The sequence below is a fragment of the Melospiza georgiana genome, chromosome 2 (genome assembly GCF_028018845.1).
Source record: "Melospiza georgiana isolate bMelGeo1 chromosome 2, bMelGeo1.pri, whole genome shotgun sequence".
Classification (NCBI taxonomy): Eukaryota; Metazoa; Chordata; class Aves; order Passeriformes; family Passerellidae; genus Melospiza; species Melospiza georgiana.
The window spans coordinates 104,537,355-104,561,142 of NC_080431.1; the positions used below are offsets into that span (position 1 = coordinate 104,537,355).

Here is a 23,788-nt window from a genome sequence, read left to right on the forward strand (position 1 = left end):
GAGGGGGTGTTTGGGTATCCATCCATCATCCATCCATCATCCATCCATGGACCTTCTTGTCACCCCTCACACCCCACAATAATCGCCGTCTTCCCTCTGTTATGTTTCACCCGCTGTTTTGCACTACATGCACTATCTCGGTCCTCACCACACTGCGCCTTGCCTCACATCTCAAAGGGAGTGGCTTGTAGGAGCCCAAATTAAGGCACCTGTACTATGTTTCCAGGTCAAAAGTTCCAAATAGAACTTATTATTTGGAATTTAAAAGGTAAATTTGGGACTTTTCAGAAGTGTGGTGCTTCTAAGCAAAACAGGTATTGTTTGTGACTAAATAGCATAGTTGACATGACTTTTGAAATTAATAATGTTCTGCTGAAGCAGCAGATTTATTTACTCTAACAAAGTAGAAAATGTTTCATTAAAAGCAGTTTAATAAGCATTAGATGAAAATAGAGATGAAGACAATTATTTCCATAGACTTGATGACCCCTTACCCTGTATGTGGTCGAACTTATTAGTTGGTAGATTCCATTCTTTAAAAAACAATTTAAAATATTTTTTAAATCCTTTGACATACTGATTGTTAGTGTGGGAGTCAAATCTGTGTGCTCTCGTGACCTGGAGAACCTGATTTGACCTGGAGAGCCTGATTTAAAGGCTTTACCAAAGAGACAGCCTGACAAGCCTGAGGGCATCAGGATGTAGAGTTTGCACTGTATGTGGAGCTTCTGGTTCACCAGACCAACAAAATGCACATCAAGCTTTTGTTAGGCAATTATTATGCTCATTTCTTTTTCCTCATGCTGCTTTACTAAGATCTGTCAAACCCTAAGTGTTGAAGATAGATAGCCATCATTTCTGTAAGCTCTAAGTGGAGGTTGAAGCTAACGTCAGGGAGGTAGAGTTGTGCAAATTGGGTCATTAGTCATTGCTTCCCAGAATAATCTGCATTCATCTGATAATTTGGGAAACTTTCCTAAAAAAAATATTGTTCCCATTTTTTGCAGAGGGTATCCTGATGGTTTCATAGTGTTCTGGTCTAGTTTCTCAGTCTTCAGGAGCTTTGAGGCCCTACCACTTCCTTTCTTTCCCATTTCTGATTTGGTGTGCTTTTTGCCAAGGATGCTAGTTTTGATGTCTTTTATTCACCTTCTCACCCAGAACTGTCAGTGGGGGAAGATTTCTTTTTGTGTTCACACAAATTAACCTACTTTTTCTAATGTGTGAGCACAGATTTCTGTCATCTCACTGACTGGGTCAGACTTTAAATTTGTTCTGGACATTAATTTCTCCATTTTTTTTAATTAGGTTTTTTTTCCTTTCTGTCTCTGGGCATCCAAGTTTCTCAGTCAGGGACCTTTCCCCTGGCTAGTACTTTAAAATACTTTGCTGGGTCACATAAAAATACTTCTTTAAGCTCGGTAGGGCAAGAGGAGGGAGACCATGGTCAGAGCTTAAAAGGAGCACGCTCCCTTCAACTGTGATTATCTTCATCCTTTTTGAGAAATATCGGTTACATCACTTTGTAGTGGGTGCTTCTGAGAAATAAGCCTGAAGCAGAATTTGAATTATGTATGTGGAATGCCTGCATGAAGACTTGCTCGGGAGGTTAATGTTTCTAAAGTATTTGGAAAACAGAATAAGTGCAATTACATCCAGAAGGGCTGCTTTTAGAGGGATGCCCCGATTTCTACACTAGCACCATGACTGGGTTTTTTCTTGTCATGCTAGATTGCTCAATCATACATTGTCAGAGTTTTTGGCCTACTTTCTGTTGCAGCTGTTGATGCTAAAAGTCTATTCAGCATATTAAGTGTGTGTGTGTGATACATGACTGCTGAGCAAAAGAGCAGTCTTTTGTATGTGTATGTGTGACCTTGTTGATGGGACTGGTATGTTCTCTTTGCCCTCTGTAGAAAGGAAAATGGTGTTGTCTCCTTGGACTTGAACTGGAAAGGTTAATTTGGAAAGGACATTTGTGTTTCCTCAAGTTGCATGTTATTGTGATCCCCACAAGTAACTGGAGAGGTGGCTCAGTCCAGCAACACTGACTCTTTATCAGGTTGCTTGGTCATGTCAGATCGCTGAGACAGAGGACAAAGAAGAGAAACAAAAGAAAACATGTCCTAAAGAACCTAACTGCTAAGGTTATCCCTCTCCCACTGATCTTGGATGAAATGTTTCTGATGGATTTATTGGCAATTGGAGCAAACCTCTCATTATGCAGAGAACTTGGTAAATGCCAATAGAGATGAACTTATCAGGTACAGTAAATGTTTATAAATAATGTGTATCCCAGGAGTACAGTGGAAAGAGGTTGTGATGTATTTTTGCTTGCATGCATTTTGGCAGAGCAGCGTGATCATACATAAAAGATTAGCTGCTGTAACTCAGATCAGGGAAAGTGCATCCTGCCAGAAAAAACAAACATCAAAACTGTTCTGGGTCACGCAGAATTATTGCGCTTGGTATGCTTTCCATTTACTGTCTCATCTCACAGGAGAGGAACAGCTTTGAAAGTGGAAGCTTGTGTCTGGGACTCCAGAACCTCAGAGGACTAGCTCAGTCAATCAAGTGCCTTCTGCTTTGCTGGTTTGGCATTTTAAATATCTTTTGCACCTTAATAAAAGTCTGTTTCAAAAGGGGATTTGATCACTCTGTCCTTCAGAGTGGTGGTTGATGCCTTTAGAATTGTCACCACACTGATGGCAAAAAATTTCTGAAAATAGCATGTTATGGTATTGTTAGACCTTCAGGGAGGGGCAAAAGGATGAAGATATTACTTTGCCTCTATTCTCAGAAATCTTTTGTTTCTATCCAGTCCTGGTGGAGCTCCACTTGCCCTTCAGAGCAAGGGCACAGTGGTCTTCATCTTGTGCCCGTGCACATGGAGCTTTCTCCCACCACAGCATGCTTTATAACCTGTGGTCCTCTTCGGACGCACAGGCCCCACCCTGACCCCACAGAAATGGCTGTTGTGCTCTGTTCCATCACTGCACAGCAGCAAACAACCCCTCCCTGGCTTTTGGAGTGGGGCAATGGTGTCCTGATGAACATAAACGCTTATGAGGACTGAGCTCAAGACTAGTGGTGATACTACACTATCATGCTTCTACAGACATCTCCTAGTTTTGAGTGGTTTGGCAGGATATGTGTTTGAAATCACAGTGTCCCCATGCTATCCATGCACTGCCAGTGGAGCAGATTCCTCAGGGGCTGTTGTGTGAGCAGTGGGCAGTAACAAATCACCATGATGGCTCTGCCCTTTCCTAGGGACCCTGTGCAGTTACTGGGAGTCAGGGGTCAGCGTGGCCGGGATCTGGGTCAGAGATGTGGCACGTGCTGCCAGGGGTCAGGGTTGGATTTCAAATCGTGGCTTTCTGAGCAGAGCAAGGCTGCGGTGTTCTCGGCTTCTCCAAGCCCTTCCCAGCCATCACACAAGGAGAAGATGAGCCAAAACATGAACTGAGTCCACAGAATTGCAGTCACACGTTTATGGTGAGAACATGTGCATGCATGAAGAAATGAACTGAAGGCATTAGCACAGTGGGTCCCTGTGGTATTCACATATTCTTTGAACAACAAGAGACACAGTTCCCAACACAAGATCTGAGTGCTTCATACTTGTGCATTATCTGGGTACGACTGAGTGATTTGGAGAACACTTATATATATATACATCATTTGCGTGCAGATGCAATGCCTTGTGGTAAATTCAGTATTGCTTTCCTTAAGGGCTTTCATAACCGTGCCAGTCACATCAGATAGCCAAATAACCTGGATAGCCTTATGTTTTTTTCCAGTGTGCTAGATCTGCTAAAATGCAAATCATTGCCTCAACACAGCAGAAAGGCCGAAAGAGATCATGTGACTTCAGATGCGAGGCAGATAACTTCAGCCCTTCCCTTTCTCTGCCTGAGATTCAGGAGGCATGGTGACAAAACAGCTTTTCAACACGGAAACAGCACATCTGGAGGGCTGCAGCCATGAGCTTTCACATCAGGTTGGACAATGAAAACAGCATTTTCCCCTGACTGTTTCTGAAGAGCAGCATTCAAGAGATTTTCTCTCGGAAAGCTGTGTAAGTAGGTGGAGAGCAAGTGCATTGCAGCTCCTGGGCTCCAGAGTCCCAGAGAGAACTGGAGAACCTGTTCTGCAGATCTGCACTCCTCAGGGGTTGCTTTCTTTTAAAAAAAGAATCTTCTAAAGGTACTCTTGTGCAAAAAAACTTGGTATATTCTTGCTGAAGCAGAAAGAAAAAAAGGTAATATCTTTGGGTGGGGTATATATAGATATATATTTAGCTCACTTTTAAAGAGCAGTTTGACAAAATGAAAGATGTATGTGGCATTATTTATGATTTTTATCATAAGAAAAATCACTGTGGTTCAAGCTATAGTTTGACCTGGACTGAATCAGTTATCCAGAACTTCTGAGTACAGATGAAATCAAATATCTTTGAGACTACAGTATTTCATGTAATTTTTGTTTTAGGAAAAATAATTTTTATTCTATTTTGAACCTTGTTCTGATGCTTAATTTAAATTTTATGAAAACCATGCTGAAGCACGAATTTAATTTTTTAACTGGCTCAAATTTCAACACATGTTTATTCCGAAGGTTTGCTTTTTCAGGATGTCATTAAGACCCTGCTCATCAAGTGTAGGACAGTATGTGATCCAACTCATTAACTGCAGAACAGTATGTGATCCGGCTTTTTGCTTAAAGGGTGTTAACTTTTATGCTCCAGTTGGGTTCAGTTTACTAGAACCAAATTTGCTTCAGAATTTTCAGTTTTCCCCTTGCTGCCTAAAGTAATCTCCCCCTAGAGGTGTTTAACGTTTCTGGAAAGCGATATGATGGGTTTGCTTATTCTTCAAAGTGAAGAAGAATGTGTACCCCATTTGTCCACTTGTATTTGCTATTCCTCCTCTTTTTAAAACAAAATCTGTCTAAAGTCTTGCTGTACAAGAAAAAAATGAGGCTGCTTGCTTTGTTTATTTTCTGTCCCCCCAAAAAACCAAAACAAAAACCAAAAGTAAATGTACCCTTTATTGATTATAAGTAACATGAACTGGCATTCTCCCACCATTTTTTTTACAGATTATCTTTGGGTTTACATGCAGTTCCTGAGCTCAGGGATTGCTTGAATTATCTACATGTTCACAGCTTTGCTACTCTTGCTTTTATTTCTTTTTGCAGTGCATTTTTTTGGCTCAGGAATGTGAGTCCACCTTAAAACTTCATCCTATTCTTCATCCTATTCTCTTCCAGGCTTTGCTGGCTTTCTGGTATCTTACTAACATTTGGCCAATGCTCAAGCCACCACATGCATCGCATTCCCTATTGATTCCTGGCCCCAACACTGAGGTCTGTCAACACGGCCACTTACAGCAATCATTCCACCAGCTCTTTATTGAGCTTAACCTTGCTTCTCTGAGCAGGCAGAGGAAATTATCTGTTAACAAAAAGCCTTTCTCAGTTCTGTCTTTCACCTCTTTATAATCACTGAAAATCACTTATCAGAAACGTTAGATTGTTCCATGCATGTAAAACGATGGAGACCTAATCATGTATTGATTTATTTGTTTGATGTTGTCATATCAACCCCTTGGCAGATCAAATTAGGTGTTGGTCTCAAAATTACAGCTCCTATACCATAGCCAGGTTCCATTTCACTCTGCTAGTTGACTGTGACTGCTTCATCCTACTTTCTGCAGGGTGGATCTTTTAGCTAATGAGATTTGCAACTCATCTCCAGATTCTCATCCTTGACAATTCCAACAAGACAGTTTTGGAGACCTGTTCTTCTGCAGGTTCTGACCTGAGTGTTGTGATTTAATGTCTGGATTCTCTTCTCTAGGGTATTTTAGTCTTTGCAGCTTCATTCCCTCAGCAATGAACAGAAGCAAATCCATCACAAAAGCATATTATGTCATTTCTTCATTCTCTGCAGTCCTAGTTTCCAAAGGAAAACAATTCTAAAGGAAATCTGTGAGTCACAGTAAAATAAAAACTTATACAAGATAGCATCAATGGAAAGCCTCTGTCATTAGAAGCATCCATCCATCCATCTGATCTTTATGCAGAAAACTGTCTCTATCTTATCACCTCTCCATGTACATGTACCTCCTAAGACATGTTTTGGGAGGAGATCATAGCTACCTCTTCAAAAACGTGATTGAGAAAAGGGGTGAGTAGTGAAAGGAGGCAAATTGCTGGAGAGAACTGTTGAAACAACTTCTAGGGGAAGTAGCATAATTATGGAAGCCCCATCCCAACAAAAAAAAAAAAGGAAGAGCCTTTCATTTTTATTAAAGGTAAGAAACAAATGAAAAGACAGAGAAGTAAGAACTTAAATCCTAGTGGGTCTTATTCATATGGCTCCCATATCCTCAGGTTTAACCTAGTTTACATGTGTCTGCCAGGAGCACAGCTCAAATAATTTTAAAAGCTAAGGTGTGATTTAAATGATGGCTCTCTGCCCAAAGACCCTGCCATCTGATTTCATTGAAAGTCAGCTATAAATCTTTACAGGATTTCCATTTTCCTTGAGGCTGAGGCAGCCTGGTCTTTATGTGATTGACAAACTGGAGGCATGATTGAGTTGGGGCAGCACCTATTACATCCAGACCAAATGATACTGAGCCGTTTTCTCTGTAAATCAGGCTCTCAACAGCTTGGGTTCTCAACCCCAGATTTTGGAGCACCCACTGTGTGTAACCTTCAGTGACTCCTATTCAGGAAAGAGCAGCATGTGCCACTCTGGCTTAGCTTTGTGCATGTCCACAGGCATGATTGCAAAGGCATTTTATTTTGCTTCAGTGGATGGGTTGTGCTTTTAGTGCCTGTCTATCACAAAACAGGCTTTTTTGCTAAACTGACAGAAGTCTAGCAACTTTTTGAATTATGTCCAAAAGTGGGGCAGATTACTGACTTGTAGAAATTGAATGCCTGCTTTTTAGTCAACATAACAGATTCTCTCTTAAAGGTAAATCAGAGGTATAATATCCAGAATATTAACACAGCGTTATATTTCAAATTATCCTCCAGCTACCTTGTGTCTCTTGCAATACCTTGGTAAAAAGCCCAGCTTTCCATTTTATCAGCCAGCCTTTGGGAGGAATTTTGTAATGACAAATGATTCTTCACCAGACACTGCTACACTGTGTGTAGTCAGTAGCTCACAGAAATGACTCTCCTGGCCTGGAGTCTGGGCATGCAGGTTGGCAGTGAGGATGGCTCCATAGCTCCATAGCTGCTTGAGAAGTTGTCACAGAGAGGCAGTTGACTGTTCACCCTGTCCATTTCAGAATGCAGATATTTGGGACTGAAGGTGGTAATTATTCATTCCCCTGGACTAGCCCTTTGATGGCCAGATTTGGCCTTTTTTAGGAGGTTTAATGATAGGATATATCTGGACAAGTTTTCCTTCAAGCTCTGAGTGTACGTTTGAGTCTTCATTTGCTGCTGTCACAATAAAATTTCTGTCCCTATGCCTCTATCTTTTAATTTCTTTCTTCAAGGATGTTCTAGAAGTTCATGAGTTTAGATGTATGTGGAGGAGAGTGGTGATGACTGGGAAGAAAGCTGAAGTAATTGAAAGGAGGTTATGATGACAATTCAGCCCCCCATTTCTTGGGTCAGCCCATTGCTTGCTGTGGTTTGGAGAGAGGCCTGAGAGGTTTGATGGTTCTGTTTGGGCTCCCATTGCCCCTTGCTGACCTGCCCTTTAATCAAGAGTCTAAGAACTTAGATTGTAAGGTCTATTTTGCCCTTACTGCCAGTCTTCAGATCACAATTCAAATCATGGCTGGTTGTTTGAGATGGAGCAATGAAGGCTTGAGATTCTCCTAAGAGGGTAAGTGAGGAGATGGTAACCAGGAGAGCAAGAATTTTTCAGAGAGAAGACAAATTTGAGCTATTAGCAATATCAATGCTGTATTTGATGCTGCTGAAGCCATTGATGGGCTCAAAATTATTGTAAGAACTTTTTTTTTTTAAAATTTCATTATAGCTCCTTCAGAGGGAAGTAAAGCAGTCCATTGTGTGGGGAAAAAACCTTAAAATCCTTCTTTCCTGAGTTAATTACTGACTCATAAGGAGTCAGACCCAGCTCAAGTGTACATACCCTTGTTGTGTGGGACCCTGAATAAAAGCCCCAGAACTACAAAGAGTTGTGTTATATTAGCATGACAGGGCAGGATATAATATATAATAATAAATGTTGAAATCTGCACATACAGACTCACAAATATAAGTGTTTTCTAATTATTGAAATTGAAAATCACCTAGTTATGCATTTATGCTTTTTTTTTCTTTTGTATCCTTCTTTTATTTTGATTTCTGCTAGTAAAGCCAAAGGAAAATAGTAGCTAAGCATTCATTTTATGCTGATGAATTTCTTCTTTATTTTAAAACTCAAGTTAAAAGAAAAGGAATATAAATGAAACAAAATAACAGATAAAATAATTTTTATGTCAGATGTATCCCTGGAGATGGAGAGAGAGGGGTCAGTGTGATCATATAAGAAATCTTTATCTAAAACAAAGTTCAGTATCTGAGAGCATCAGTGAATATCTTGTTGCTTAGAAATGGATCCATTTTGTATCTCAGAGGAATTGTATTCATTTGAATTTGTTGATTAGAGAGTGTATTGCATTAGTGAGGGATACTATTTAGTGCAGAACTGAGCAAGTGCCAGGAGAAAAACCCAAAAGGCTTCACTTCAAAATATATTTTGTTCATCTCTTTAATGAAACAAAATATTTTCCTTGGATTGTTTTCAGTAGAAATGCAACAGAAAATGGGATGTTTTATTTAAATGAAATCTGATAATGAAGTGATTTGCTATGGTACTGTCTGTCCTGTTACATTTGGTAGTGGTAACACTGAGCAATTAAATGACAAATGGGGTGGTAAGGCAACTTTTCAAATCAATGGAGTGTTGGGAGGATTGGGTTTTTGTAGCAGTACTATCACATGTAATTTAAAATCTTTAAAATTCTGCAGTTCCAATTTTCAAATCATAAGGATGAAGAGTAATGTGTCTCCATAGTCCCTTGTCCCTGGTAGTAAGGCTTTAAATAGCTATTCTTCATATAAGAAACCACTGCTGCACATTAGCATTAAGCTAACAAGTAAGGAGTAAACTGTATTAATTACTAAGTTAATTTCTCTCGACTACAAGATGACAGTAATCAGATGTGGGGAAAGAAAAACAAACCCTGGTGTGGTCCAGTTTAGGCAGGATGTGCTGTACAATAATTTGTTATGGACTGAAGGTACTTCAAATTCTGTCTTGTCAAGCACCATTTTTTTCCCCTCTCTATTCTTCCTTCCCAATCTCATCCCTGTTAGGAATACTGGGAAGAGCTCAGGAGCCCAAAGGAGTACAGCCCTCATCCCTGAAGGAACAGCACAGGAAATGTGTATGATGCTAACAGCTGAGAGAAACACGCTTCGCATCAGCAGCGATTAAACGGATGGGCAGCATCATTGGAACCATGGGGTGCAGCAGTTCTGTAGCTGACAGAAAGTCAGAGAATGGTGAGTGTTGCCTTTGTCTTCAGGGCAGGTGGTTGTTCTCTCTCTCACACCAGTAGAGGATTGCAAGATAATGTTCCTCTCCTCCACAACCCCTGCCCAGTCCTGTTGTAAAAATATTTGTTTAGGGAAAATTATTTTCTAATGATTTTCTTTTTAAAACTGTGCATAGCTTTTAGATGCTGGCTGAGGTCAGGAAGTAGCTTTAGGCCACCTCTAGCATTGACAGATTGGGTTGTAAAAGATTCACAGCATCTGGGACAGAAGCTAAATTTCAGAGGTGCCTGTGCTTGCTCTGTCACTGGCAAAGCTTAGAGGGTGGGATATTGAGTGGGACCTTTTATGGCTTTTCACACCACAGGATTCCTGGGCAAACCGCCCCAATTTCCTTGCTGTTGTGTGACCCCAATTATGAAACAAGTGTAATAAAGCAGGGCTATTACAATGACTTCAAAATCAGCTTTCTGGCCTACCAGGTGCCTGGCCTGACAATTCTCCCTGACAATTAGTGAGGCTGTCAGATGAAAGTCTCCTCAGGACTTGGTTAAATGTTTAATTAAACTAATGGATCATCACCCTCCTTTTAATCATACCCCACCTTGGTATGAACTCAGCAGTTTTTGCACAGGCAGGTGTGTTCCAGGATTAACTCAGACCTTTTTTCAGACCTTCTGTGTTCTCTTTCAAGATTTTTCATTGAAGCACAATTTATTGGTCAGCAGAGAGCCGCATTACATGGTACTGTGCATGGTTTAGGACATGATTATGCTGAACAGCTGTGGTTGAAAAGGAAGGCTCTTGGCTATCAAGCCAGGACACAAGACACAGGAAGCTGGTGCCTAAGAAGCAGGAGCACTTAGTCATGGCTACAGGGATCCAGCTGACTGGTTTGAGAGCAGCCCTCAGCTTTGTGTGTGCTACTACAAAGCTGCATCAGTGCTGTATCACAGTAGTGAAAGTAGAATGGAATCATCCAGAATCCCAGACCTACCTGTAACTGTGAGGCAGCTCTTCCCCTTTGGGTTTGCATGCTGTGCCTACATGTGCCTTGCAAGACCTTAGGGATGTGCTACTTGGGAATATTTCTGTAAAGGCTTGGAGTGGGCATGAGGAGCTGTACTCTTTCTTGATCAACAACCATCAACACACATTGATGTGGGGTTTAGGATTTTGTATACTTCCTGGATTGTATTTTGTCCTCTGGAACTGCTGGATGGTTTGCTTTCTGCTCTTCAACAGTAGTCAAGTGATACTGAACCATCATTCTATCTGCAGCCTGAGGCTGTACATTTCTCTAATGTATTAATAACATGAATTTAACAGATATTTGTTGGTGTGGAGACCTTCTGCAACTGATAACAATTTCGTTTAGAGATGCAGCTTAGCCTAGTGTGAAAATCATGTTCTGATTCAGTCCTGAGAGTAACAGTGCTGTAATAAGTACAATTAAAAAAAAAAAAAAAAAGACAGGAAACATTCTGTTAGATTTGCAACATTAAGCACAGTGATTGATATGTATCTGTCTTATGTGATAGCAATGGAACTGTGCCATGTTAAGTGTTCTGGACCATTAAGCAACCCAGGGGGCTTTGATGGGAAGTTTAATGGCTCTGATGCTGGAAATCTGTTTCTGTGCTGGTGATTGTGCTTTGCCCCTTAGGTATGCTTCTAAACAGAAATGTTGGTGACAGCCTTGCTGTAATGTGTCAGGCTTTCAGGTCTGTAGTGGTGGGACTTCCAGAAAGGACAGAAAAGAGAGATCTCAGAGTTTATGTAGGATCTGAAGGATGCTCTTAGTCATATAAGGATGACATTTCCTTCAGGCAGGAGGATTTTTCTAGGATGTATGCAATATCTACAGGATGGGAGTCTTTCTGGATTTTGCTCTTGTTTTAAAATTTTACCATTTTAATTATACTGTATACTCATTAATGGTGAAAGAGGCAAACAACATGTTGTTATAGCATCTGTAAGCATTTTTATAAAAATGTTTCCTTTATGTTATACTCTATTAATAGAATCACTTTCCCATCAATATTTGTCCTTACCTGCATAACTAACAGTAAGAAAAAAATTCTCACTCAGATTCCATTCATCCTAGTATAGAACTTCCTGGTATTTGTGATCAGTTACAATAATTGACTGGTGTTAACTGTTGTCCCTGTAGTACTGAGCTTTTCTTTACTGTTTTGCAGTGCAGGATAGTGCCCACTCCAGGACCTCTTTCTGCCACCAGATGTTTCTCTGCTTAATAAATTTTTATCTGAGCAGTTAAAGGAATGTGATCTCTTTGTGGCATGAATGAGGCCTGAAGGCAGCAGGCTCTTTCTTCCAGGCTGCAGTCTAAATGATTGTTCTTCAGTGAAGTTTCCAGCAGTTTTCCAGACTGAGACCATGGTAGACACAACTTCTTAAAGTGCTGAGTGGAATGCATATTCAGCACATAGTCAAAAATGGTCTTCTGGCATGTTCCATTGACTTTGGGGTGAGTGTTTGGTTAACCAGTCTAGCTAAAGCTGTACCTCATTGCCTTTTGGCTTATCTATTTAAGCAACATATTCTACCCTTCAATACTGTTTGTTAACTTTTTATCCTAGGATTTGAATTTTGCTGCCTTGCTGATGCAGCTCTGCAGGCAAAAACTTTCTGGTAGAAGAGGCTGTTGCACATACTGTCATTACATCACTGTTCATGTCACAGCTTGCAAAATCAAAGATTTTTACTGCAGCTTGATATAGAAATACATTGTTGACAGGGCAAACTGTTCTTCTTTCACCTTCCCAAAACCCCTAGATTGCCCATCAGCTGAACATGACCTGGGTACTGTCTTCAAGACTACTAAATGGGAAAGGTTACTGACTACTTAGGTGTGAGCCAGTCAGCTGGGATCTGTGTTGGAAGACAGAAACAGTAAAGGCATCATGTATTTTTTCAGTCTCACTTTTACTGGGTTTCCTCTTATTGCTGACTATGCACAACGGACAGAATTTCTCATCTGACTGCAAAATTCTGCAAAGGCAGTGTGCATATTTTCCTTGTGGATTCCCCTGCATCCATGAGTAGTGCAGTGTTTCTGTTTTGACAGTCATCAGAGCTGCAATCCTCATCCAGAAGTGGTACCGCTTCACCATGGCCCGCCTGGAGATGAGGCGCCGCTACTCCCTCAGCATCTTTCAGTCAATCGAGTATGCTGATGAGCAGGATCAACTGCAGGTTTGTGATCTTCCATTCTTCCTATTCAAGCAGTTGTGTTGTCCCCAGCACTGTGGCTGCACTAGCAAAGTGGGTGTGTGGTGATTTCTTTTGCAAAGCTGGCTCTTGATGAATAAAACTGTTTTCCTGCCTGACACATGAATTTTGTGTATTCATACACAGACATACAGATGAATCAGGACACCGTTCTGCCCATCCAGCATATCTAGGGTACAATTTCCTGTATAGGAGCTTTGTTAGCCAGGGATTGCAGGTCACTTACAGATCTCTATGGATGATCTTAACTGTCTGTGTGGCAATATATGTGCAGCAGAAATATCAGTGTTTCAGCCCAGTGTCAGTATCATTGTCAGCCCAGGCTTCCTTTTGGGTCAATATAGGAAATTTGGAACTTATAGACCTTTGTGTTCATCCTAGAATCTGTGTCTAAAGTCAGTTCACTGCATTATAGCAGTTGTTTCTATTGACTGTGAAGGAAATCTAGGCAAATTGTCTGGGTGGTGGGCAAGATGAATTACACCTAGAAACATCAGCAGCACTGAAACAGCCCTGAAACATTTTATGTATTCATGAAATGTTAGTGGTGAATTCATAGTGAAAAAGGAAAGGGGCCTGTTTTTGTAGTAGGACAAATTGTGTCATTGTTGCAGGCTGATACTATGGGAATATACAGTAGTGATTTATATTCTCCTAGATGGGAAATTGCAAGTAATAGAGTAAGAAAGATATTAATGCTTGTTGGATCACCTAAACTGATCATTGTGTTTGTTCTTTTCTTTTTCATACTCAGCTATCCAATTTTTTTACATTCATGCTGGATCATTGTACTCATCCTGAAGCAGGTAACAATAAAAATAAAAGTAATGTGGAGATTGTGTTTGGAAAACTTGATGTGAGGAAAGTTAATTTTCAATGTGATATTTACAGCCTATGGTACGTGCTGGGGTTGAGGTTTGATATCCTAAATACTGTAACATGAATTTGATCCTCTAAGTGTTGACACTGCTCACTATCTACTTAGTGAGTCAGAGCAGTCAGTAAGTCAGAACAGGTGTCTGTGGTCCTTATGAGAATATTCAGAGGTGTGCAGAGTACTAATGTGTTACTGCCCTTCTTACAGAATGCAATTTTCACAGCTTTCTGTTCATGTGTTCTTAAACTATGAGATGTGATTATTCAGAAAGATTGTGTTCAGTTGGTTTAAGGCAGGTATAATCAAAGAGGTTGCTCTTTCTCCCCCACCACCTCTGGCAGTTCTGGACCCCATTTTAATTTAATTTGTTCTAGATTTCACTGCAACATGTATCAGTATGTGAATGATAAAAAAGGAAATAAATTTAAACTGCTGGAGATAAATCTTTAGAAACCATTTCAATTAAGCTTCAGTTATTCAAGGAATAACCTTTAATTTTTGAAGTATTTTGGGATCCTTGGACATAACTTACTTTTGAGGTCAAGCACAACAGAAGGACAGACTGAAAGTGATTCCTAAGTCCAGGAAACAAACATGACTTCCCTGAAAAAATTCAGAATAGATCTAATCCCAGTGGAGTTAAAAATGAGGCTGTCCCCTTCTTACTGCATTACAAGAGAATGCCCTTTCTCTTTCATCTGGTCTACCCACGGGTTATTCCAATTAAAATTTGCACAAGATACTTTGATAGCAGGAAAAAACCACCATCAAAACCTTAAGTGGTTCAGTGTTCTAATGGCAACCAGTAGAAATTGCAATTTTTCTCTCTTAAATACTTTAGAGTGCCTAATGCTCTCTGTGCTCTGCAGAAAAATAAATTACATTTGAGCCTTGCTCCAAAGGCAAGGCAGATGATTCAACAGTCCTCTCTTTGATTTTTTTCCCATTACTGCCATATTCTGTGAAAAAAATATCTGCTTTAGTCATTTAACTTCCTGGGAAGGAATTGGCAAACTTGAAGAAAAACAGATACTGCTCACTTCATCTACTTCTTCATGCTGATGGTGCACCTCTGTTCAGCTTTTCTACCTGAACGGGAAAGAGAACAGTGGTGCTAGGTCTGAGATTCAGCAAAATATTCTTAATCTCTATTTTTATCATAAAATAAAATGGAATTTTACAGCTGCTTGTTGTAGATATGACTTATCCACCTTTATTAACTGTGTCTACTGACAGAAGGAATAAAGGTGAGGTGTCTGAGATGACTTGCTAGGGCTCAGGACATGGCAGAGCACACTGCTACATGCATGTTCGTGTGCAGGTGGAGATCCAAGCCTCACCTGTGCACAGGGAGGGAGATGGAAGGTCCTGTGGGCTGCTCCTCATCATCACTGCACAGGTGACCTGTTTCTTGGTCTGGTAGATATTGGGAATTGCAGGTGTGTTAAGGCTGAAACACATGATAAAGTGTATGTGGTTTATAGCAAAGCATCCCTTTGTCTTGCTGGCTTAAAACTTCCATCTTTTAGGACTGACATTGTTAAGGCTTGATAACTGCTCCAAAGGCTTTATTTTTGTCTTGGTTTGTTCCCCCTTTCTAACACTGTGTGTTACAGATACCAGAACCCTAAACAAAAGAGGAAAATTATGGTGTATGTTTAATAAAGAGATGACCAAGGCTGCCTGTGCAAAGGAGCTTAGATTTATTTTTTAATTGCATATAAAATGTGTACTGTGTGGGTTGTGGTTTTTTTTTCCAACTGCTGGCTGTATGCATTCTTTGCTTTAAGCTCTTGATTGCTTGCCCCTGGAAGTGACCTTTGCAGCACTCATGCCAGCCTCACTGATGTAAGCAAAATCAGTGCTGAATAGAGGGATCCTTAAAAAACTGCTTCCACTTCTGCTGAATCACCATCTTAAGATGTGAACCAGAGTGAATGTAAACATAACAACCAGAGAAGCTTCAAATTGACTTTGTTATTCTCAGGCACTTTCTAAAACCTGCAATTCTCTGGCTTTTTGTCTTTTTCATCAGTGTGTGCTCACTTAAATTAGAGTGATAGCATATGGTTCAAATGCTGTCTCCAAGAAGACAGTAGATAATATTCCTACCAAAGAATAGGTTGCCTGTTCTTCTCAGTATATGATAAGAAAGTCCCCTGAAAATTTTGTGATCTGTGGTTTTCCTTATATTATAAACTACTCAGCCTCCACCATTAATCTTGTTACTTTCCTCTTTTTAATCTGTTTTTTTCAGATTATGTTTTTCAAAGAAAGAAAGCAGCTGCCATCTCATTAACACAGTAGTGCTTTTGATGTGATTGTTTATCTGTTATACCCTAAAGCTTTTTTCATCCCCTCATTCTCCTTAAGATGCTAGTGTAGTTTGTGATTGTGATATTATATAGCTGAGTGTCTTGTTCTGCTTCTTATTAAAGTCTATTTTTCAAGGGTTTGTGGAAAATAAGAATAAAATCCTTTTCTAACTTACACTTTTATCCCTAATTTCCTGAAAAAAAATCTTCCTACCTTCTCTGCTTTCAATGGAAAACTCTCTGGTCAGAGAAGGCTGGAAACTGCCTTTCCAGCAAAAGATTACCTATTTACTCACTCTTTTATGGGCACATTGAGGGTGAGAAGACTGCAGATGCATCCTGAGAAAAATGATGGGACTGGGAATCTAAACCTGTTCCTCTCAAGGTCACCAGGGCACCCCCAGGAGCCTTCCTTCAAAGGGAAACAAAAAAAAAAAAGTGTTGTTTTCTGCAGCTTCACTCCCCATGATGCCTCCCTTACAGCTTTAACACCCTTCCAAGATGTTTTACAGAGTGATTCTTGCAGTGGGGAATAAGTTATAGCTGCTTGCAGTTTGTAGCACCAGGAATGGTGTGAAGGAAGAAATGTTTGAAGCATTTTAGAAACCTCCTTCCTCTTTGTAGGCTCAGTGTCCATTTGGCTTTGACCTGAGGGCTGTGGATCAGTATCTGGCTTATGTAAGAGCACTTCTCAGGAGTCAGAGGTGCTCTCAGGTATCCCAGTGGTCAGGCTGAAGGCACACAGATGGTGGCAGAACAGAGAAGTGATTACAGAGCTGCAGAAGTAGCTGATTCCTGGTTACCCTGATAATGAGTACATCCTTGGCAGTGGCAGCTTTGACTCGCCTTGAAAAACTCCTATGGCAAGGTGATATGGTCAGCAGAATCAGGTATTTAGGTTTAGGCCAAATTTAGTGGAGTCAATTTAGGCCAAATTGACTCCACTTAGCTCTGGCATTTGTGTTTAACATGGAATATGGCTGTACTTGTTTGTGTTTTGTTAATAGTGAAGGCTCAACTCTCTGAGCCTGGGCTAAACTCTGGGGTCAGAGTACAAAGTAGGTAGGTCATTGCCTGTGCTCCCTCTAGTCAGTGGAGAGATGCAGATGCTGGCAGAAGATGTTTCATTCTGTCTTGACATGTGTGCCTGAACCAGACACTTTTCATCCAAGAAAAGTGCCAAGGCATGCCAAGACTTTTCATCCCTGTCTTTCAGTATGAACTGAAAGAGCCCTGACAGCTTTGACTAGAACAGTAAAATGTGAGGGGCTGAACCCTTCAGAATTAGTCCTACATGGGGCATGTGGTGAGCTGGGGTACTTGCTGGACAGTGTGGTGATTCCTCAGGCTGCATTAGGCCATCCATTACTGACTCTTCAGAGATGGGATGGTCATGCTCTGCAGGAAGAAACCTTAAAATCCAGCTGAAAGACAGCCTGAGGAGCCATAAGCACACTCTAAGGGTAATAACCAGGCTGGCTTTTGACAACTCATCCAGAAATGGAAAATGGGGTACACTTTGCAGAGATATGCCCAACAGGGAAGGATTGGGTTTCCCAGCCTGAGCACGTGCCATAGAAGTGAGTCTGTGAGGAAGGCAAGTTCATGTTCAGAGGTAAACGGATGGATGGATGGATGGATGGATGGATGGATGGATGGATGGATGGATGGATGGATGGATGGCCTACTGTGTGCTGGAAGGGAAGGCAAGAGTAGGAGCAGGCATGGACAGGTGTCTGCCTGGCTTGAAATGCGGAGATCACTGGCTCTGAAGGAGTCCAGTCAGATGAGGACAGCTGGTTAAAACAGGCAAGAAATGAGCCATTTGGGTGGTCTGAGGATCTGGTTCTGTAGTCCCCACTTCTTGGGAAGTGGGGTGCAGAGGGAGATACTGTCCAGAGGCCTGCTGCTAGAGCTGGAGCAAGAATTGGTGCAAATGGGCTTGGCTGATCACTATGAGAAAAATCAGCAATTTCAGTCCATGGTGACATTCTGGTGTCCAGCCAGACAAAGCTGTAACTGTGGTGGAAGACTGCAAATCAAACTGCACTTGGTGAAAATAGTGAACCCTGAGCACCTTGCTGTTACTTGATGCCTTAATCCATTTGACTGGCTAAGTATAACATTGCACTAGCACTGAAAGTGCTAATCAGCTCACAGCTGAAGTGCTGATAGTAAAAGTGGACTTTTTAAAATCCAGATTACATTTTTATCTATTTATTTTTTTAGTATTGATTTTATCCAGTTGCAAGACAAGTTGGCCTATATGAATCTCATAATTTATGAGGCCACATGCTGGTTTTGGCTACTGTGAGTTTTGAGTCACAGCTATGGGTCAGCTGTAAATCAGCAATAAATAATGCAGCTACACAGCTGTAAATAATACATTTTTATTTGCAGTTGCAGGAAATCAAGGTTACAGAAAACTTAACTGTAGCCCAGCAAAAAGTGTTTACAACAATCGTCTCACAAGAGCAACTCTGCAACAACATCTGCTGGAACATTTTCATTTAGGGACCGGTTCTCTCTTTTGGAGTAATATGTGACCAAGGCAATCTGCAAGAAAAAAACTCTGAAATCTGCTGATCAGTCAGTTACGTTTCAAGGTTATGTCAAGAAAAATATTGGATTGAGGCAATTAGCAGTGTTCCTGGTTCCTTCATGTTCCAGGAAAATTAGAAGCTGTGCTCTACTTTCACCACTCTGTTTTTGTTTACTTTGTTTCATCCAATAGTTTTATGGCAACCAACCAAAAGCTGGCATTGTTTCTGAGCTGTAGCAGAAAGGAGTGATTTGCAATCTGCTGTGAATAAATATAATTTTGTTGGTGACTTTTAAAATAATCACTGACCTGCTGGTATTTAGCCTAAAAATTTTAAGTAGAAAATAAAAGCAATAGAAGGGAATCTTCATAACCTGTATTAAAAGTGTAATATTGAACTTTAAACAGATGATGGTTATTAAATGATCAGCCATGACTTTTGCATCTCCTTGCATTGGGGAAAGGAGAAGGAAGTTTGTACCAGGTGATGGTTCTCATTACTTGTGAGCAAACTGCTCCACAGACATTAGCGGTTGGAAAAGAGTTTTTGCCTGTTCTTAACTTTGGTCTTGTTGTGGTTGATTGGTTGGTTGGTTTTAGTATTGTGAGGCAATCTGGGGAGACCTGGAGCTTTTCCACTGTAAGGAGGTAGGAGTCAGCCACTGTAACACTGCAGCAGTTAAAGCTGTTATGTTCAACCAGTTCCAGCCATGCTGTTACAGCTCTATGGGGGGCTGGTGGAGTTTCTACAATTTTGTTTTCCTTCTATCTTGTTCCAGTTTCTCAAATTTTCACCAGCCCTAGTGCTCCTCAGGTAGTGGATGAAGACTTATCTTTAAAAGAATTTGAAAAGAAGATTGCTGTTCCAGACTCCTATTATGGACCACGACTCTCATTCCCTCTTACTGTTGAAGATGCCAATGCTCTCCTTCATGCTTTCAGGAATGAACAGGTAATTTGCAACTAGCTTGTTTTCTTTTTTTAACTTGTTTTACATCTGTCAGGTTGTAGTTCCACAATCCAATGTAAAGCTAAACTGGTGCCCAAAGAGATATTTCTCCCTTCTTTTACATCTCATTACTTTTTCCTGCTAGCCCAATGTGATCATAAATGTGCATGGTAAGCTGCCTTGGGAAATTGATCTGCCTCTAAGCTAACAGAATAAAATCAAAAGCAGACAGTTCTAAGACGAGTTCCCACATTTGATTCACTACTTTGCTGCATGATCACCAGGCCTGGCCCTGGGGAGGAGGCAGGGACTAGTGAAATGAAATAGAAACCAGCTGCAAGGCAGAGGTTCTCAGTGAGAGTGCAGGACTGGGGAAGGTGTTCTAAGCTAAAATAGAAACTAATTATTATATTTTTATGGGTTAAAAGTGTTCATTGTTTGTTCTTCTGTCCTTTGGGAGAGAGCATTGCTTCCTTTGTCCCCCACCTCATTCTTTTAGAGGAGGTGTAAGGGTTAATCACCTCATTGAGGGGTGCAAGACTCCACCTTAACAGTGGAGTGACTATAAAGCATTGCTAATCTAGCAGAACAGAGTGATAGCACAAATCTCTGGAGCTCAGGCTGCAGCTTCCAAGGCACTGAGGAGGCTGTTCCTCATTCTCTATATTCCTGAGCAAGCCCTTTTGTTGCCCACAAGATGAAGGTGGAGCAGGGAGATATTAAACAGGAGCTTTCTTTGAACTTGTAATTACTTGTGCTTAACAGTATGCTGTATAAAAGGGGCAAGGGTCTATCATGTTTTTTAATGTATTAAATAAGAATATTTTTCTCTAGTAATTTTCTGTGGAGGCTGATTGTAAAATATAACATATAAAGCATATGATAAATGAGCCAACCCAGACTTCACCTTCCACTCTCCCTTCTCTTACCATGGCTGGTATTTTATTAAGGAAATGGGCATATGTAATTGACCTTTTTGATTGCTTAAAGACATGAATCTTGAAAAGTCATTCTGTAGCTCATCTATCTCCTCTACTAAAATTCCTCAGATCTCTGTTGAAATTAAAAGCTTTAAAAATCACCAACCAACAAAATTTTCATAAAAAACATCAGGAGAGAAGACCAGAAGCTTCAATGTTGCACTTTTGTAACTTCTTCACTGTGAACAGGAAGATAACTCACGCCGAGGCAGCCCTTAGTGGAGTTTTCTTGTCATTGTTTTTGCAGTTTGCTGAAATATCATTTGTGGCCTTTGTGGTTTTTTTTTTTGTTTGTTTGTTTGTTTGGGTTTTTTTGGTTTTTTTTGGTTTTTTTTCTTTTTGTTTTTGGTTTTTTTTTTTTTTTTTGGTTGGCTCGTGTTTTGGAGATTGTGAGATTTTTTTTGTTTGTTTTTTTATTCACACCTACAATGACATAATTTTTTTTCCCAGTTACTTTAAACAGATGGCCTTATGCAGTAATTTTGAGGGCTCTATAAGTCTTATCTCTTCTGAAAGACAGGAAGAATAGAAACAGTACAGTATAAATAAAGTGGGAAAATCTATAAAACAAGTTCAGTAAGATCCCCATATTCACTCACTGGCAACCAAATGCAAAGCTGTGAACACTCCTAATTCCCAGCATTGGGCCAGACAGCCTGCACTTATGTCTGGATGTCTGCACATAAATAACCTTGGCAGTCCATGTCTGATATTAATAAAGCAGACAGACCTATTGCTAATTCAAATAAGTCTTCCTTTTCTACCTGCTTTTTCTTCTCACAGCTGCTTCATGCCCGCTATGTGCTGCAGCTGCTCAGTGAAACTAGGAGGGTTCTCAAGGAGATGCCAAATATCACCCATCTTTCAACTTCCTACTCCAAGGAGATTACTGTCTGTGGTAAGGTGCCAGAGAAGAAAACTGCTTTGGGCTATGGGTTGATAGAGAGTGGTTAGAGAATGATACTGACATTTCCAAATTTTACCATTAGAACAAAGTTCTCAATGCCCTAAAACATATTTCATTTCCCCCACAAATGCATAAATTGGAGCAAACAAACAAACAAAAAAAGTTCCTGAGTCATAAAGTATATTTTAGGAAATTCCCTCACCTCTTCTTTCCTGTTCTTGTTTAACATTTCTGAATGAGTCAGTATTAATTCAGCTAACACTGCTGTGCAGCTTAAATACTCCTGCACTTCCACCTCTAAAATGCCACCAAGTATTTTGATCACTGGCTGTAAGTCTCACCTTTCTCCTCTCACTGAGAAAAAAACCTTACTCAGTAATGATTTTAATGATTTTAATCATAATTTACTCGGTAATGATTTTAATGAGGGCTTAATATGGGTGGCAAAAAAGACCTTTCAGTAACAGCATGACTATCTAGAATAAATTGAAATGATAATAACCCCTCATTTCTAAGGAGACCCAAGAGGATGGATAAGTCTTTATACAGCCAACAATTTAGTCTCACAGAGTGATATGTCACACAGTACTAAGGAACTAAGAGCTCTTTGCCCATCTATTTTGTTACACTTTTGTAAATTATGGATAATGGGATGCAGTATCCTGACTTGATACAGAATGCAGTAGCTGCAAAACAGAACAATAATGGTGACATAACTCTTGACATCTATCAGTGTGTGCTGTGTGTAATAATGAAGTGATATAAGGGAAGTACTGTGGGACATGCAAAATAAATAATATTTTTTAAGATGTGGTTATGGACCTACTTTGATTGTCAGGAAAGGGTTTGTTTAAATAAGGTTTTGTATAAAGAATAATTTATTAACCAAGCCATCAAGACCCCTTTCCAAACCAAGGAAACACAGACTCATGCTTGTTCACAATACATGTTCTCACTAAATAAAAATTCCTCTTCATGTTTGTATTGCATTTGCATTATGTAAGCAGCACCAAAAGGGATCCCTCTCCTGTACTGAAACTAAAATCTTTTGTCACCAGAAGGAGCCTCTGCAGAAGACAGATAACCCATATTTTAAACATAATCAGTCCAAAATGTTGATTTCCTTAAGGTATCACTCTCCATTCCTTATAATTTCAAATTAATAAAGCAGATTAAATATATACCTGAAATGTTTGCATCCACATATGTGATAAATATCTATCATAGCTTGAAAGATGCCTTAGAACAAATCCAGCAGGCTCATAATTAATCAAAAGCACAGAAAATGTATACACATTAAAATGTCACTTCTATTTTCCTAATTATCGGTGGTACAAGCATATTATCACAAACTAGGTTTTGAAACTGTGCTGCAGCTCTGTGGTGGTGAGTCACAGACATGAGAAGGTTGGCTCTGTGAGCATGAAATGCAGTCAGATGCGCAGGGGATCTGTGCTGCAGTGATGCTTTGTGTTGGGGTGAAATCCTCCTGCCTGTTCCACACAAACCTCTCAGAAAGGGCCCAGTCTGTCATTCCTGTGGCCTTAGCATTGAGGCACACAGGCATGGACAGTTCTTGGCACTCTCCATCACATCCTGCTGGTAGTAATCAAAAACTGTCCCTGAAACATGTTCTGTTGTGCAGTATAAAAACGTATTAGATCCAACTAATTCCAGTTTTATAATTCCAGTTTCTTCCTCCTCTGTGAAAAAATTTTAAAAAGAAATTTTTTATTTCCTGTAGGAGATTTGCATGGAAACCTGGATGATCTTTTGCTGATATTCTATAAGGTAAGTAGGCACTCTGAGAGGTAGCATTTTCACTTTATGACTTGTTATTAAGAACAGATATTTATATGTGACAGATTTATCACCATTAGAACTGCTCATGTGGTGTCCATACACCACATACACAAATCCTGGAACAATTTAGTGTGTTTGTCAGAGCTTTCCCTTCTCCATATCCTCCTGCTCACTGTGAAGGAGATTGAGATTATTATTTTCCTGAATGCTGAACTGCCGCGTGAGCCAAAACATAAGAGGACACCGTGCAAAGTCTTCAAAGTTCTGCCACTGTTTTGAATTCCATATTGACTGAAGTCTGCTAAAATCAGGAGCTGAGGTCCTGATGTAACACTACACCATGGATACTTCTAACACTCAAGAAAAAATGCAGAAGCTTTCATTTAGGCTTTCCACTGATACCTTCAGGGGTTTTGGTTTGCTTTTGGGTCGGTTTGGGGGTTTTTGTTGTTTGGTTGGGTGTTTTTTTGTTTTGGTTTGGTTTTTTGGGTTATTCGGGTCTTTTATTGTTGTTGAGGTGTTTTTTTGGAAGGAGGGTGGTTTTTTTTATCAGGAAACAAGAAAGAGTGGTGCTTAAAAGCTTTTTAAGCCTTGGAAGCAATCACATGGTCTGCACAAAA

At 40.2% G+C, this 23,788-nt stretch overlaps 1 protein-coding gene across 2 annotated transcripts in view; it reads left to right on the forward strand.

The window, feature by feature from the left end:
• PPEF1 (protein phosphatase with EF-hand domain 1) overlaps positions 1–23,788 on the forward strand; it is a 42,776-nt gene that overhangs the window by 699 nt on the left and 18,289 nt on the right. Inside the window, exons 1-7 of one of the 2 annotated variants that reach the window (XM_058018464.1) lie at positions 3,915–4,081; positions 9,361–9,549; positions 12,632–12,759; positions 13,550–13,601; positions 19,309–19,481; positions 21,242–21,356; positions 23,110–23,156. In XM_058018464.1, coding sequence (XP_057874447.1) covers positions 9,486–9,549; positions 12,632–12,759; positions 13,550–13,601; positions 19,309–19,481; positions 21,242–21,356; positions 23,110–23,156 — 579 coding nt within the window. In that variant the 5' untranslated portion in view covers positions 3,915–4,081; positions 9,361–9,485. Of the gene's footprint in view, positions 1–3,914; positions 4,082–9,360; positions 9,550–12,631; positions 12,760–13,549; positions 13,602–19,308; positions 19,482–21,241; positions 21,357–23,109; positions 23,157–23,788 lie in introns of those variants that run through there. The other variant, XM_058018465.1, reaches the window with a different exon arrangement.